The sequence below is a fragment of the Equus quagga genome, chromosome 16, assembly GCF_021613505.1.
Source record: "Equus quagga isolate Etosha38 chromosome 16, UCLA_HA_Equagga_1.0, whole genome shotgun sequence".
NCBI lineage: Eukaryota > Metazoa > Chordata > Mammalia > Perissodactyla > Equidae > Equus > Equus quagga.
In genome coordinates this window covers 61,599,066-61,614,501 of record NC_060282.1, presented here as the reverse complement: position 1 = coordinate 61,614,501, position 15,436 = coordinate 61,599,066, and the positions used below count along the sequence as shown (strand labels likewise).

The following is a 15,436-nucleotide window of genomic DNA, read 5'->3' as shown; positions in this document are numbered from 1 at the left end:
TTATATGGAAATTTAATGAAAACTGTTGATTTAGTTTTCTGAGGATGGAATTGAATGAATATAGAGACCAGAGGCAGTGTATAGGAATTAACTGATATAAATACTCAATACTTCTAGGTAGCACTTAGAAGGTGCTCAAAATTTGGTACAGGCAGAAATCATCTATTTCATATAAAAATGGATTCTCTGGGGAAGGGTGATTCTGGGGAGCATTCAGGGCAGGAGATGTTGACTGTGGTTTCTTTCCTCTTACTATCACCTACAAAGCCCCAGCAAGCAAGCAAGAAAACAAGGAGTCTGATATATCTAGCATTTTACAAGTGTTGATATCCTCCATTTTTGAGCAACAAAAAGGTGGGTGGGAGATGTTTTCAAGGGTGGAAGGAAGCATTTTGAACTATTCGCTCCATAAATCTTTTAACTATCAGATAATTCTTAATTGATTTCCATTACTTTCAGATAGCAGAGCTGCCAAGTAAACCCGACCGACGCAGTAGGAGATCCACAGCCTTACAGCTCTGACCTCAGCAAAGGGCTGTAAGGATATTGGAGGTTCTCTTTCCAATGTCATAAAGAAGCTCAGCAAAGGAGTTAAGAACATGGACTCTGATGTCCAACTGTCCGGGTTTGAGGTCCAGCTTCAGTCACTCACAAGCTGTGTGACCTTTGGCAAGTTACTTAACTCCTCTGTGTGTCTCAGTTTTCACAATTGTAAAATGAGTAAAATAATATCTACTTCTTGAGTAATTTTGAGGATGAAATGAGCTTATATTTGCAAAGCACTCAGAGTAGTTTCATGCACATACCAAGAGTTTGTTCAATAAGTGCTAATGTTAACACAGAAATAAAACAAAAAACACCTTGTAGCTATATTTACATTTTTGGAGGGGTATAATTGACATCAATTGGAACTTATTTCCAAAGCTTATCTTTTGACTTACATTCTTACACTATGTGAGTATATGTTACTGAATTAGCAATAGCATTATCTACTCCCGTCACTGTGTCGTTTGCTGTAAGCAGATGGAACGAATATCTATACAGCCTTTTGAGGATAAGCAATCCACAGGATACCTTGTGGTTTACTGTTACCTTTCCCTCTTCTCTGTTGAGTTTTAATTTATCTTCAAGCTGAATGTGTCTGATAGGAAGGACAAACGGTGATGAATGCTGACATGACTAGATAGATGCCATGCAAGGAATACGGGGATGATGGAAAACCAATTCTCAGAGCTCTGACCTCCAGCTCTGACCATGGTGACAACCTCCAAAGACATTAAAGAATGAGACTTGTCACCTCTCAGATGTGGAGGAGAATATCTTGACAGTGAGGATTCAAGACAATGTATAGGTGAAATTAGCTCCAAGGAGAGGTAGATAAGGTAAGTTTTAAAGATCTCGTCCAGGTTTAGAGATTAGGATTTGTCTACTAGCTATAAAAATGAGTTCCTTTAAAATATATATATCTTGTTTAATAGTTAACATAAGCATATGGCTCTGTTTATCAGAAAATAAGTAATATTGAAAATTAAAAAGGGCCTTAAATTGCATATTTGTATTATTGACCTTTGACTTCAGACGTAGGCAGTCCACTGAAATAGAATAACTAGCTATAGTTAAGATTTAACAATGCCTCCAAATGATCAAATAAATATTATGAGATATAGGAATGTTTAATAATCTAAGGAAAACAATCATAAAATTTCTTCCACTCTTCTATACAAATCATGTGATGATTAGTCAGTATTATTGAAAATGTGATACAATATTTAAAAACATTTTTGGGAAAGCATATACATAATTCTATATCTTTTTTTGTCTCTTTCTTCTCTTCTTTGACTGCTTATTTAAATCATAAATACCATTTCATGTTATATATATGGCCTTAAAATTAACATGGTTATTGCTACCTATTTAGTAATCAGTTTGATATACACAAAATGTTATACTATGTCTTTCATCGTATATGTTTAGATCTACACAGGTTTGCTACTATAAATAACTGTGAAAGAAACATCACGCAGTAGCCTTTTGTTTCTGTTGAATCATTTTCTTGGGAGAAATTCCATGAAGTGGAGTTACAGGGCCAAAAGTTATGGACATGTTCATAAAGACTGTCTTTATAAGTAAGTACGGAACAATTTTTCAATGCTATGTGTTATTATTTTTTAAAGGTGTTAAATTAGTGAAAATAATTTTTCAAATTTACTTTGCACATTTCAAGTTACTATGAAGGATAATCATATTTTATACCTTTGTTTACAATTTGGATTTTCTGTTATATGATTACCTTTGTTCACATTCTTCGTTGATTTGATTATTAAAATTTCATATTATTATTATTTATTTAAATGATTTCATCATATTATTGATAATAACCTTTTCCCAGTCATATGTGATACAAATATAAATTTTCATTACTTATTTATTTTAGTTTTGTAAGATTTCATGTTCAGATGTTTGGGAATTAAATGAGTAAAATATAGCACTGTAAAGTGATATTAAATGGTAATAGAGATTTCTTCAACCAGAAATATTTTATTCATATTCTCTAGTAGAAAAAGAAAGTGTAACATTTTGGGTTGTAGTATTTAATGTCATATACATGTTTCCTCCTTAAATCTGTAGTGTTACATTTGCAGAGTGAGAAACTGATTTGAAAATATGTACAGTTCAGTATGGAATTTGGACACAGTTCTAAATTTTCACCAGAAACTGTTTTGATACTCCCCTTAATGAGAGCAAAGCAATGAAGGTAGGCCAAACTAGTGAAGTCACGCTCATGATGAAGAACACGTGGATGTGGAAGGACAAATTCAAAGGTCGAGTTATGGTCTTGGAGCAGATTGACTTTCCTCTTCCCTGCACCTGGGGACCCTCACCAATCCAGTCAAATAGCATCCGCATCAGAAATAATTTGGAAGAATGTTTTTTGCATGGGTTCCCTTTACCAAATGGTATGAAACAAAATGAAACAAAATCAAAACATAGCCTCATTAAATTACATCCAATGTTTAAAAATTATGTACTTTGCATTTTGTAAATCTAAAATCCAGAAAATTTATGTGACAATTTACTTAACAACTGAATGAGTGGCCACTTGGAGCTAGGTACAGCCTGAGGCATTAGGGATACGGGGTAAATAAGGAGTCAAAGCCACAGCCCTCAGGAGCTCACTACTGGCCTTTAACTGGCTGCTTCAACCCTTGTGTCACTGAAGCAATTCTGAGGTTTTTCATGCAAATATGAAAAGTGAGCCAAATGCTCTTGAGAGGCAGAGATAGGAAAGAATTCTAGGAAGCCAGAATGTGGAAAATAGACACATGTTAAATAAAAGTTCCGTCTTCAGAATAGGGATTTATGATTGTGCGTCCTATGAACATCATATAAATGACACATTTCATGCAGGTACTGGGTGTCAGGTGTGGGATTAAAGAACTAAGAGTTCAACAGATAGAATAGCACCAGGAGGGAGCGCTTTGGTTTTTGAAGAGGGACAGGCAAAGAGCAACTGCAGTAATAACATCAGTACTAACAATACAAAGCTCATATTTATTGAGTGCTTCTGTGCCAAGCACTCTGCAGAACTTTTTGCCCACACTCTCGTCATTTCTCAGATGAAGGGAATTTTCACTCTGGCTCCTGCATTTTGTCTGCACTCACTGCTGCCAGTTTGTGATCAATAGAATCTGCCTTTTGCATTTACCCACTTCAGACTTTGGAACCTCTTATTTGTTGGTCATTGACTCATTTAACAAATTCTAGGTGCCATCACTCTGCTAGTCAGTGGGACAACAGAAATGAACAAGTGAAAAAGGGGCACAATTCTGGCCTGCAAGGAGCTTTCATAAGATAGACAGAGCAGAGACTCAATAATTATGGGACAGTGTGCTCACGTGGCAGGCTGTCTAGTGCAGCCTGGGGGTGAGGGAGCCGGGCAGGTCTAGGAAATGCTCTCAGTGACACAACACTGTGTATAATAGTCACATAATTATAATACATAATTGACGTTATATTATACTATGTATTATATATTATGTGAGGTATATACGTATGTTACATATATTGTTATGTATATATATGTTATATACATCCAAAATCATTATATTTGGATGAAGTTGACAGTCCAAATGTCCATAAATAGGGAGCCATCAAATAAACAAGGCAACACTGATGTGCTAATATAAAAATAACTACAAAATATATAATAGGTAAAAAAAAAGAAAAGCCTCAGAACTGCATGTCATATGCTGTCTTTCGTGGGGGCAAATAAAGATATAGAGTCGTATTTGCATAAAGACATTTTGGAATCACATGCGTAACACTAAAAAACAAAAAAACAGAACTGGCTGCCTGTCTGGGAGCAGAGATGGCGGAACCAGGCAAGTCGGGGCACAAGGATGGGAGGGAGTATTTTCTCTGCACACATTTTTACATTTTTGAACTAAGTGAATGTATTATCTACTTTAAAAATTAAATGAACATATCCTGAAACCTTGGGGGAAGATGTTTACTAGTGGACTGTGGCCAGGCGGATGAAGAGCTGAGATTGGGGTAAGAGGGCGCTTGGGGTGGAGAGCCCTTCCAAGCAGAGGGCTGCGTGTGGGCAGCAGGGCTGCCTTCGGAACGGTCATGCTCTGCAGAGACTGGATGGGTTCTCTTGGGGAGTGGCAGGAGATAAGACTGGGAGTCAGGCAAGCGGCAGGTCATAAGGGCCTCTCATGACAGGGCACGAATTCAGATTTCATCTCGAAGGTAATGGGAATCTTTGAAGGGTGATCAAAAGGAAAGTGAGCGATCACATTTGCACTTTGTAATCATCTCCCTGGGAGCAAATGCATGCGTGATGGTGGGTGGGGTGGACCTGGGGCCAGGAAGACTATTTAGGAGGTTACTGGCCATCCTTCACGTGCCCAATGATGAGCATGTGAACCAAGGCAGGGGCAGTGAGCATGGAGGGGAGTGACTAGGACCACCCTACAGCCTGATCCTGGCTACCGCCTTTGACTTGTCATCTCGTCTGGGGAGTCAATCTTGCTCCTCCTCTCATACTGTCCACAGCCTTTCTGTGGATTCCACCCTGATCTGTAACATGCTGTTGCTGATCATTTGCAGGAGCCCTGCTCTAGGCCTCGGTGACACGAGGGCAACAGGAACTTCCCCGCCTTCCACTCTCCCTCTCCCCCTCAAGCTGAGCACCTGCGAAGGAAGCCCAAGGCAGATTGCTGCTGTGCAGGGTCAGGGGCTCTGGGAGAATGCATGAGCTACTGTGCTGGGGCCAGTTGAGTGGGTCCCAGATGCCCTCAGAGCCTTGGGTGACAGCCCCATATGGGATCCCAGCCCATTGCCCTCTTTCTGAGTTCTGCTCTTTTTTTTTTTTGTTTCCATCAAGTTTGTACACAGTTCCTGCAAAGTGCTTATGACTGGGATTTCATTTCTTCCAGTTCCACGCTCTACTTTAATGCAGGACAACTGTATAGGCAGTATTCACCAGCAGAGCTGTATCCACGGGAAATCAATCAAGCGCTTCCCTCTCACTTGCAAAGAGCTGCTGCCGTGAAACCCCGAGGGAATCCCTCCACCCTCCTGGCCGCCTCCATCGGTCTCTCCCATGTGTCCTAGATATTCCTGTGCCTCCAGCAAGTACGGGGGAACTCCTGGTGCAGCAGGGCCTATGGGACCTTGCCCGACACAAAGCCCTTTGTCTGTGTGCTTAGCTGTTGCTGATGAAGCACAGGCTAATCTTGCAACTATCACTCCTGTTTTTCAGTAACAAAACTGACATCTCAGTACATCCTAGGCAACTGATACAGGAAGTATTCCCATGTCAGATTAAAAAATCACAATTCTAGTAAATGTAAACATATTTATAAGAAATAAGTGTAAAATACAAGAAACTCATATAAAATCAACCACATAATTGGATAGTTGTAAAACAATTTCAAGATATATTTCATTTTAATATAAAAAGATAAAATATTGGAAATCTTGTCCCACAGGCATATTACACAAGAAAAGTCAGAGATCAGCATCTAATCCTTTTATTGCTGGAAGGCTGAACAGTATGGTCAGGACTATGTATGCAGGTGGACAGCTTGGAATGTCCACTAGACGAGTATGTAGACGAGTATGTCGAGGAATTCATTTATAAGTGGCACGTACTTTCAGGTGGCAACATACACTTCATTTAGTATTTCTCTTTAGTGTAGGTTTTTATGTGTCAGTTCGGCTTCTTATCAAGTAAATACTTTCACCTTGCTGTTCATTTGAATTGAGTTACTATGGAGAAATGGCTTTTTGATTTCATAGCATTCTGCTGCATTATAAAAATTTGGACTTCACACCATCACACCACAAAATGGCTTAGCAATTTACTATGAATGACTTTTTAAAAGGAGGGGGTATAGGCACATATGAAAGATTCTAGAGGGACCGGCTCCATGGCCGAGTGGTTAAGTTCACGCGCTTCGCTGCGGTGGCCCAGGGTTCGGATCCTGGGCGCGGACATGGCATCACTCATCAGGCCACGTTGACGTGGTGTCCCACATCCCACAACTAGAAGGACGTGCAACTAATATACACAACTGTGTACAGGGGCGGTTTGGGGAGATGAAGCAGAAAAAAAAAAAAAAAGATTGGCAACAGTTGTTAGCCCAGGTGCCAATCTTTAAAAGAAAAAAAAAAAAGAAAAGAAGAAAGATTCTAGAAAAATCCTTCAATATTAAAAACGTTAAGGGGTCGGCCTGGTGATGTAGTGGTTAAGTTCACACACTCTGCTTTGGTGGCCAGGGGTTTGCAGGTTTGGAACCCTGGGCACAGACCTACACACTGCTCATCAAGCCATGCTGTGGTGGCATCCCACATGCAAGATAGGGGAAGATTGGCACAGATGCTAACACAGCAACAGTCTTCCTCAAGCAAAACGAGGAAGATTGGCAATGGACATTAGCTCAGGGTGAATCTTCCTTAACAAAAAAAAATTAATAAGAATCTTTAGAATCTATATGGTATATGGTAATAGGGTACTCTGTTACCTTAAAATAGGCTGAAAGATTTTAAGAGAAAACTTGCCTCCATATTTTTTTGATACAAAGATTTAAACATAAATACTTTGCCATAGTTTCTTTTGTAACTGCTGGGAGATTAAAGAAAGACCAGTGGATAGGGAAAGACTTATAAACATATATTGATAAATGACAGCATATAGAAACCGAGAATTATCAGATTCCCTGTTACATCTCTGAAAGAAATTTCCTCTGTATTGAGGTAAAACCTTCTTCTTTGAATTCAGGGTAGAATTTGCCTTTCATTGAACTAGAACATTGAAAGACTTTTAAATCTTTTACTTTAATCTTTAGTTTTTCTAGAAAATTACAATTCAAATGTGCTCTAAAACTATTTTAAAACATGACATATTCAGGTTAAAGAACAATAATTAATAGATTATGTAAGTGAGGTAAGACCGCCACATTGGTGGCCCCAAATGCCTCCTGGTATTCTCACCTTTCTCTAGACCCCTCCTGCATTCACTCTGGGCTTGCTCATATGACCCCCCCATGGCCAATGGGACAATGGTAAGCATTACTCAAGTAGAGGCTTGATAAATGCTTACATCTTAGCCTTCTCCACTTGGAACCCAGCTACCTTGCTGTCCGAAAGCCTGTCAAGTTTTCTGCAAAAAGAGAAGCTGTGTGGAGGAGAATGTGGACCAACTGCCAGCACCACATGTATGAGTGAGGTCTTCTTGGATATTCTGGCCCCTGGAGAGCTCCCGGTTGAAAGGTTCACACGAGTAACCCTAGCCAATACTATGTGGAGCAGAAGAACTACCCAGCTGAGCCCCACCCAAATTCCTGACCCACAGAAGTCTAAGCAATCAATAGATATTGTTTTGAGTAGTTCCATTTTGGAGTGATTTATTACACAGCAGTAGACAACAGATACGGTAAGTGATAGCAAGGATTTCTCAAAGTTTTTCTAGAAATAATTCCAAGTTATATTCTTCACTGGCATACATCTCTTATATTGCTGTCATACATTTATTTATTGTTGAATCTGCATCTCTTAATCTGACTTTAATTATGCAATTGGACAGAAGAACTGAGATGGTTGGTTTATATGAAAGGTGTGGTTGAGAATGGCTTTATTGTATATTGACTCAGACAACATGTCAACTCCTTGTTTGATCTCAGGGAACACCATTCTTAATGATGGTATATATTTTAATTTCACTCCACACTGTGCTCAAATTGTCAGTGGGACAATCTGGTGGAAAGAAATTAACTTTAAGAAATCCCCAGCACGTAAACCTTCTGTGGTCCAATCAAGCCTTTTCTTCTCTCTCTTTCTCTATGTGGAATTGTATCCTGACACCAAATTTTAGGCACTAAAATGCGTAAGACTCTTTGAAGGGATCTGTTGTCTGAAAGAATAACTATTTGAAATATGAAGTTTATTAGATTGAGCAAGCCACTAGGTGCATTTCCATCCCTCTTTCTCTGGAACTGACAAGCAGTAGTAGAAGAATGCATTAGAAGCAGAAGCAGTAGTAGAAGTGATAGTAGAAGAGCCTGAGGCAGTGAACGGACAATGCATCACTGCCGGGGACAGTGATACTATTTACTGAATGATGTGGATTGTATCTCAAGTTAGAAATGACAGCAACTAACTGGTTCTAAAAACAAAGTGTCTGGATACCAAGAGGAATAATGATGTAACCTGCCAGTAAGTATAACTAATGTTAGCATAATGGCATCATCTACCAGGGGGGTGCAGATGGAAAGTTTAGATATAAAATGCCAATATAGGAGAGTTCTGATCAGACAATGACACAAACGTGACACTCACGGAGAGTAGTATTTGGACGGCACTGTGGATGACCTCCAGGTACTGGAAGTCGACGATGCAGCCTGTGACGGAGACGTACGTGTAATCGTCCATCATGCCATGGGCTGATGGAGGCAGCACTCTCCGGACACAGCCAGGTCCGTGTTCCCGCCACCATGACCGGTGTACAGAGATGTTGAATGTCATTAGGTCTGTATCCTAAGTGAGGAGGAGACAAGAGGGTAAAAAGAGACAATCGTATCACATCACATCTTTGATTTTCACCTTAGGAAGAATCAGGATGAATAAAGTTGTTGAAACGACTTAAATATCAAGTGAAAAGTAACAAAAGGCAAAACCAAAAATGGCTGTGCATATCACATGCCTAAAGTACTGGGTTATAATTGTTCAGTGTTGAGACACAGTCCTTTGAATAATAATATTTTAACATTAGCACACATCAAAAATCCAGAGATGAGGCCCTCTACTTATGTTCATTTAAAAAATTATTTTGTTCATTTTGAAACTTTTTGTCTGCATTTTCTTGTTGCTTTACCATCACTGACATCACCATTATGGGCTAACAATTATTGAGTGCTTTATTGCATAGGAGACATCATTCTAAGCACTTTTCTTCCAAGCACTTTTTATGTATTATATCCTTTAATGTTCACATAGGTACTGTTATTAAACCAATTTACAGTGGGATGAATAATAGTCCCTGCAGAAGATCTTTACGTCCTAGTCCCTGGAAACTGTGAATTTCATCTTCTATGGCAATAAAAGATGTTGCAGATGTGATTAAATTAAGGGTCATGAGATGGGAGGATTATACTGGATTATCTGAGTGGGCCCTAGACACAATCACAGGTCTCCTTAGAGAGGGAGACAGAGGGAGATTAGACACAAGAAGAAGAGAAGGTGGTGCGACTACAGAGATTGGAGTGACGTGGGCATGAGCATCCAAGGAATGTTGGCAGTCACGAGAAGCTGGAAGAGGCAGGAAGGATTCTCCCCTAAAGCGCCAGAGGGAGCATGGCCCTGCCAACACCTTGACTACCGCCCCCTGGTGTGACTGATTTCAGACTTCTAGCCTCCAGAACCATGCGAGACTAAATGTTTGTTGTTTAAGACACCAGGTTTCTGGTAATTTTATATACCAGCCATAAGGCACTAACACAGGTGTGGAAAGTAAGTCACAGAGAGGTAAAATAAACTGCCCAATTTAGCTAATGAATAAATTAAATAACTTGCCTATCTAGTGGTAGACCCAGAACTTGATCCTATGCAGTCTGTAGTTTCAGCTATGATGCTGTGTTACTATCCCAGTACCTACTGTGTTCTCACTCCCAATCCCTTCCAATTCCTTATTTCTGGAAGGGAGATAGGTCCTTCCACCTCAGTTGTTTCCAGAAAATATACTCCTAGCCAGGGCAAAAGAACAAAGAAGGCAATCCTCCATATTTATATAGCAAAGCAAGCTTTCAGAGATCTTAGGAGACCACAGCCAAGTGTTTAATCCTCATGAGAGGCCCTTTAGTATTAGTGAAGTGTCAGTCATGAAGAAATAAGATCATAATGTTTTTGTCACAACAGTAGACTGAAAAGAATAGATATGGAACCAGGCTCTTGACTCCCAAACAAACTAAAGATTATAGCTGCCCCTGTGGAGAAGGAAGAAAGATATGTGAGGATGGAGAGAGGGCAAAGGGGCCTGTGGACCAGGACACTGGAGCTTCAGGGAAGCTGTGGACACAGACGCAGGGTCAACTCTTGTTAATTTCTCAGCCATGACTGAGCAAATTCTATTGTCACTAGTGCCAGGGGGACATGATGGAGTGGGCACTGTAACGCCATCTTGATCAGAGGCCCAGGGGCTGCCCCATGATTGTGCAACACAAATGATGCTCATTTCCACCTCAGTAGGGTGAGGACAGTCCCTACCTCAGTGGTGTAGGACACTCCTATGTGCCAGAAATTGAGTTTGGAACTGTGAAAACATAGAGGAAGCTGGTATAAAATGGAAAGCCCTTGAAGTTATAAGTGGCTTAGACTGAAAATAACCAGTTTGAGAGCTCCCTGAGCAAGGACAGTGGGGAAACTCTCCCCTATTATTCTCTGCTGTATATATGTATGTCAATCACAAGGTTAGAAACATTTCCAGTTCCTGTGAGTAAGCCAAGTTACTCTATGGTTTAGATTTGCCTCAGCTAAAGAAATCTGAAGTACCATTAGTACTTAAGTATTGTACATTAAGTAATGTACATTAGTACATTAAGTATGCCTCAGATTATATCAATAATAAAACATTTTACATAGTTTTCTTTTCTTGGTGGTTGATTTGTTACATGTATCTTTCAGTTACCTTCACAGATATAGCACTTCATTGATAATAAAACATTTTGCATCTTTTTTTTTTTTTTGGTTGTTGGTTTGCTACATGTATCATTTGCAGTTAGCCTCAGAAGGAAAAATATTATAGAAAAATAATTGCTCTAGCTAGTGAATTCAGTTTAACACGTGGCAATTTACCTGCAGGCAAACTGCACACTGACTGCTCCCTTTCCTGGCCGTCAGATTTAATCTCTTACAGTTCGTCTTGATCACCACAGAAAAACTATTATTTCCCATTTTAATAGAGTTCATTCGGTTCAGGATGAACTAGCATAATCTCAAAATTCATAGCAATTTCTATTCTTTAAGCATTTTTACCCAGTGGCCTTTTCTATTGCAGGATTGCAAGTTCCTTTCAATGTGATTTTGACTAAAATTTATATTACATAAATAAAACAAAAGTATATTTGTGAACTAATGATATATATTCATTACACTCATAAAATCTCTCAGCGTAGTTCTCAATTTGTTGGCATTGAAACCAGTGGATAGTTAGCCATTAATGATTAGGTAGCTAGTAACTAAAGTTTTTTAGGCAATTATTAATCATAGTCTTTAGTTGTTCACTCACCCATTGTTAGCTGTGCTGCTTATTTTTAAGTCATGAAGACAGGCAGTATATTATCTGACTCCCACTAGGTTCCTCAGAGATAACATCTCCATGATGCTTGGGTCACCATGGTAACAGATGCCAAAGTTATTTTTCAGGAACTAACAGTTACCCCTGTCTGGTTCAGGCCAGTCCAGACTACCAACCCACCATCTGGGCCTTCATAGGTGTCCAATAGGTGAACTCCTGATGTCAGGGAACCGGAATCACCCTCAGATCATGCTAACATCACCATTTGGTGAACATTTGTCTATGAAAAGCCATGAAGCCTGACTACACTTGCACAGATCATCAATTACCTCACTTCTTACCTCCAATAATCTATTCCCACACTTCAGATCACCCTGCCCCTCTACTTCATAAATATCCCTAATCCCCATTTCTTGGGAGGCGTATTTGAGATTTGTTTTCCCGTCTCCTCACGCGGCTGCCTCGTAAATAAATGCTTTCTCTGCTGCAAGCTCATTGTCTAGTGATTGGCTTTCCATGTGACAGGCAAAATGAACCTGGTTTAGTTACAGCACTATAACATGTTTATAAACTGTACTATTCTTTGCAATTACTGTATTAAATTTTGAATGAGAACATCAATAGTATCAAATTATACTTAAAGTTCAAACACCTTACTTAAATTTTGCATAAAATTTTATCTTAAGTTTGTGTCTGATTTCTGGCTCCTTTAGTAGTCAGATTTCAAACATTTAAAGAAAACTTAACACATGATAACTTAATTTCTCATATGAGGCATGTCAGAGGAAATGCAACATGGAAAACTGCAATCTTTTTTTTATAAAGAAAAATAAATAAATACAGAAGATTACTTATTTTTTTGAAGCTTTTTGTTACCATACCAAAGCCTGTAGTTTTGAAATATGTGGGTTAATGCTAAATCATAGATCCGCCAAGTAGTCTTAAAAATAATTTTGAGTAACTCAAATGTCGTTTTTCTTTCACTTCTTGGAATTAGGCTATTATGTGATAATTTAAGCACACCATGGTTAAGAACATTGACAACTGATATCCTCACCATTTTATCTAGAATTTAAAAGATATAAACAATGGTATTTGTATTTATGCAAGTGTCTGTGTTTACTGAGGACAGTTTGTAGAACAAGGAAGAGGAAAGCAAGGAGAAGAGAAACATGAAATCAAAGCAGAAGAGCTTGAGAGGTGGGAGGAAAGCCTGGAAAGAAAGCATGTCAGGACCAACAGAAGAGAGAATTTCAGGGAAGTGGGCAATGCCTTTGATTCAAAATCTTGTAAAAAAAAGACCATTGAATTTGCTGATTGGTGAGGCAAGGGGGACCTTACAAAGGGCAATGCCAGGAGAGTGCTGGGAGTGAAAAACTGGATTTCAAGGAATTGAGGGGACCAAAAAGAGAGAATTTGGTGTGTTTTTTTCCATGAAGTTTGGGAGTCAAGGTAGTAAGAACGTAGGGTGGTGGCTTCAAGTGTGGGCAAGGAGGACAAGAGTCAATACGTGGGGAACCAGATGTCAGCTGTATCTGCTCAGACTCACCAAGTTATGATTTAAAAGAAAATTATTACAGAATATCTGCTTCCCCTCTAATATCTATTCAAGTAAATATTAAACGCGTAAAAGTTCTTTCATTTCGTTGGTGTGAATTTCAAACTTGTTTCCATTTTCTTCAAATACTTGAATAAAAAAAAGTAATTTCCAGAATTCTTTGAAATGCTGTTGATTAACTATATGTGGACATGTCTGCCCACATTCTCTTCATAGTAGGTAAGCATAGCCACAGTATTGGAATCGCTCACATCCTAAAAAATTCAATATTCACTTCTTTAGAGTATATCACTATACAATTTCTCATTAATCAAGGAGTTAGTCTCTGTCTTCTTTGTTCTTTTAATCATCTGCTTTTCTTGGTATGTGTCTAATTTAACCTTAGATTTAATTTAACTCTCTATTTCTAGAAATGGACTCCCAAATACAAATACTACTCATTTTTTTCCTTCTCCTTAGTTATGGTTAAAAGGGTCATTGAATCCATATTTATATGACTATGTACTTTCTTTGTCTTTTCACTTTCTTTGTTCATAAGTCAGCCCACCTGGAAATAAAAATGTGGCCTTGGAGAGAAATCCACAAGTATTTAAGGAAATAGATTTTGCTCAATTTTAAAGAGTTAGCTTTGGATTTATATTTATATAATAGAACTCATGTCAGTCGAAACTTCTTTTGAAATACTTGTTCATCTCAGAATATGATTTAGAAAAGTTAAACCAACTTTTTTACATCTCTAATTATTTTCTTTTCACTGAAGCACTAAACTCTTCAGAGAGTATTGTAGATTTATATAATAAAGGACAAACACAGCGCTGCTGGGTAGTGAGGTTTAAGTGTTTGGAGACCATAATACAAAGATTTAGCACCAGTTCAAATATGTCAGCAATTATATACTATTTTCCTGCATGAAAAGCAGCTCTTATGGAGAGGCTTAAAAGATATTTAAGCTTCCACTGGGAAGTGTTTCCTATTTGCTGTGGCTTTCTTGAAGAATCTTTCCCACAAGCCATGAGGAAGTCAAATTCATTTAGGCCTCCGCCATTGGGATTGAATATAAAGAGCAGTCTGCAGAGTGAGGAGCGGCCATTGATCACTTTGTTTTCCTGTTTCCCATCTTTACAACTACGACTTGCTGGAATCAAGACTTTTGTCTTCATTCCAGAGCTTAATTCCCTAGATTGGACCACTTCAGGACACAACAGAGTCTCATCCATCTATTCAACAGATAGTTATAGAGTTTCTAATATAAGCTAGGCATTGGGATTCAAAAGCGAACATAAAAGATCTTATTCTTGCCCTTGTATATTCTCCATTAGAATGTATATTCTAATGGAGAAGACAGGTAACAAAGTAAACAAGTAGGTAGACAAAAGTAATTATACTCTGTGAAAACTAATATAAATAAAATGATGAATGAGGTCAGGGAAGGCTTCTCTCATAGTTGATATTTGGGCTAAGATCTGCTAGATAAGAAAGAACTAGACATGTGAAGATTTGGGAAAAGAGTGTTGCATGCAAACAGACCTGCAAGTGCAAAGATCATGAGATGGCAAAGAGGTCTAAATACTCCAGGGACTGATTAAAGGCCCACATAGCTGGAGTGAAGCTGAGGTGAGGATAAGAGTGGTGTAAAAAAGAAGACGTAAGAAACAAGCCATGATAAAAAGTCTGGATTTTTCAAAGTCCAGTTGACAAGGCAACTGCTTTCCATCTTGCAAAAGATCATTCTAAGAATTGTATAGAGAATAGATTTGACTGGGGCAAAAGTGGAAGCCAGTTAGGTGGTTATTGTAGCAGGTAAGGTGACTGGGATAAAGGTAGAGCAGTAGAGAGAGGTAGAACAGAGAGGTGAGATGTTTTGGAGGCAGAACAGCATGTGGAGATGACAGGAAGAGATAAATGAAGGATGACTCAAGTTTCTGATTGAGCATGCAGGCTCCCACCAGCTGTGAGCCATCGGCAGAATAATTATAGCAGCTGGAGAGGGGGCACCCTGACCCTGTAAAGGGAGAAAGGATGGAGCAGTGTAACAGAAGAAGAGACAGTTATAAGGTCAAAGAAAAGAAATATAAATA

General features: G+C 38.8%; 1 protein-coding gene across 1 annotated transcript in view; it reads right to left on the bottom strand.

Moving 5' to 3' along the window:
* NKAIN3 (sodium/potassium transporting ATPase interacting 3) overlaps positions 1-15,436 on the bottom strand; it is a 597,560-nt gene that overhangs the window by 129,565 nt on the left and 452,559 nt on the right. The window contains exon 4 of the mRNA XM_046642312.1: positions 8,848-9,045. Coding sequence (XP_046498268.1) covers positions 8,848-9,045 — 198 coding nt within the window. The remainder of the gene's footprint in view (positions 1-8,847; positions 9,046-15,436) is intronic.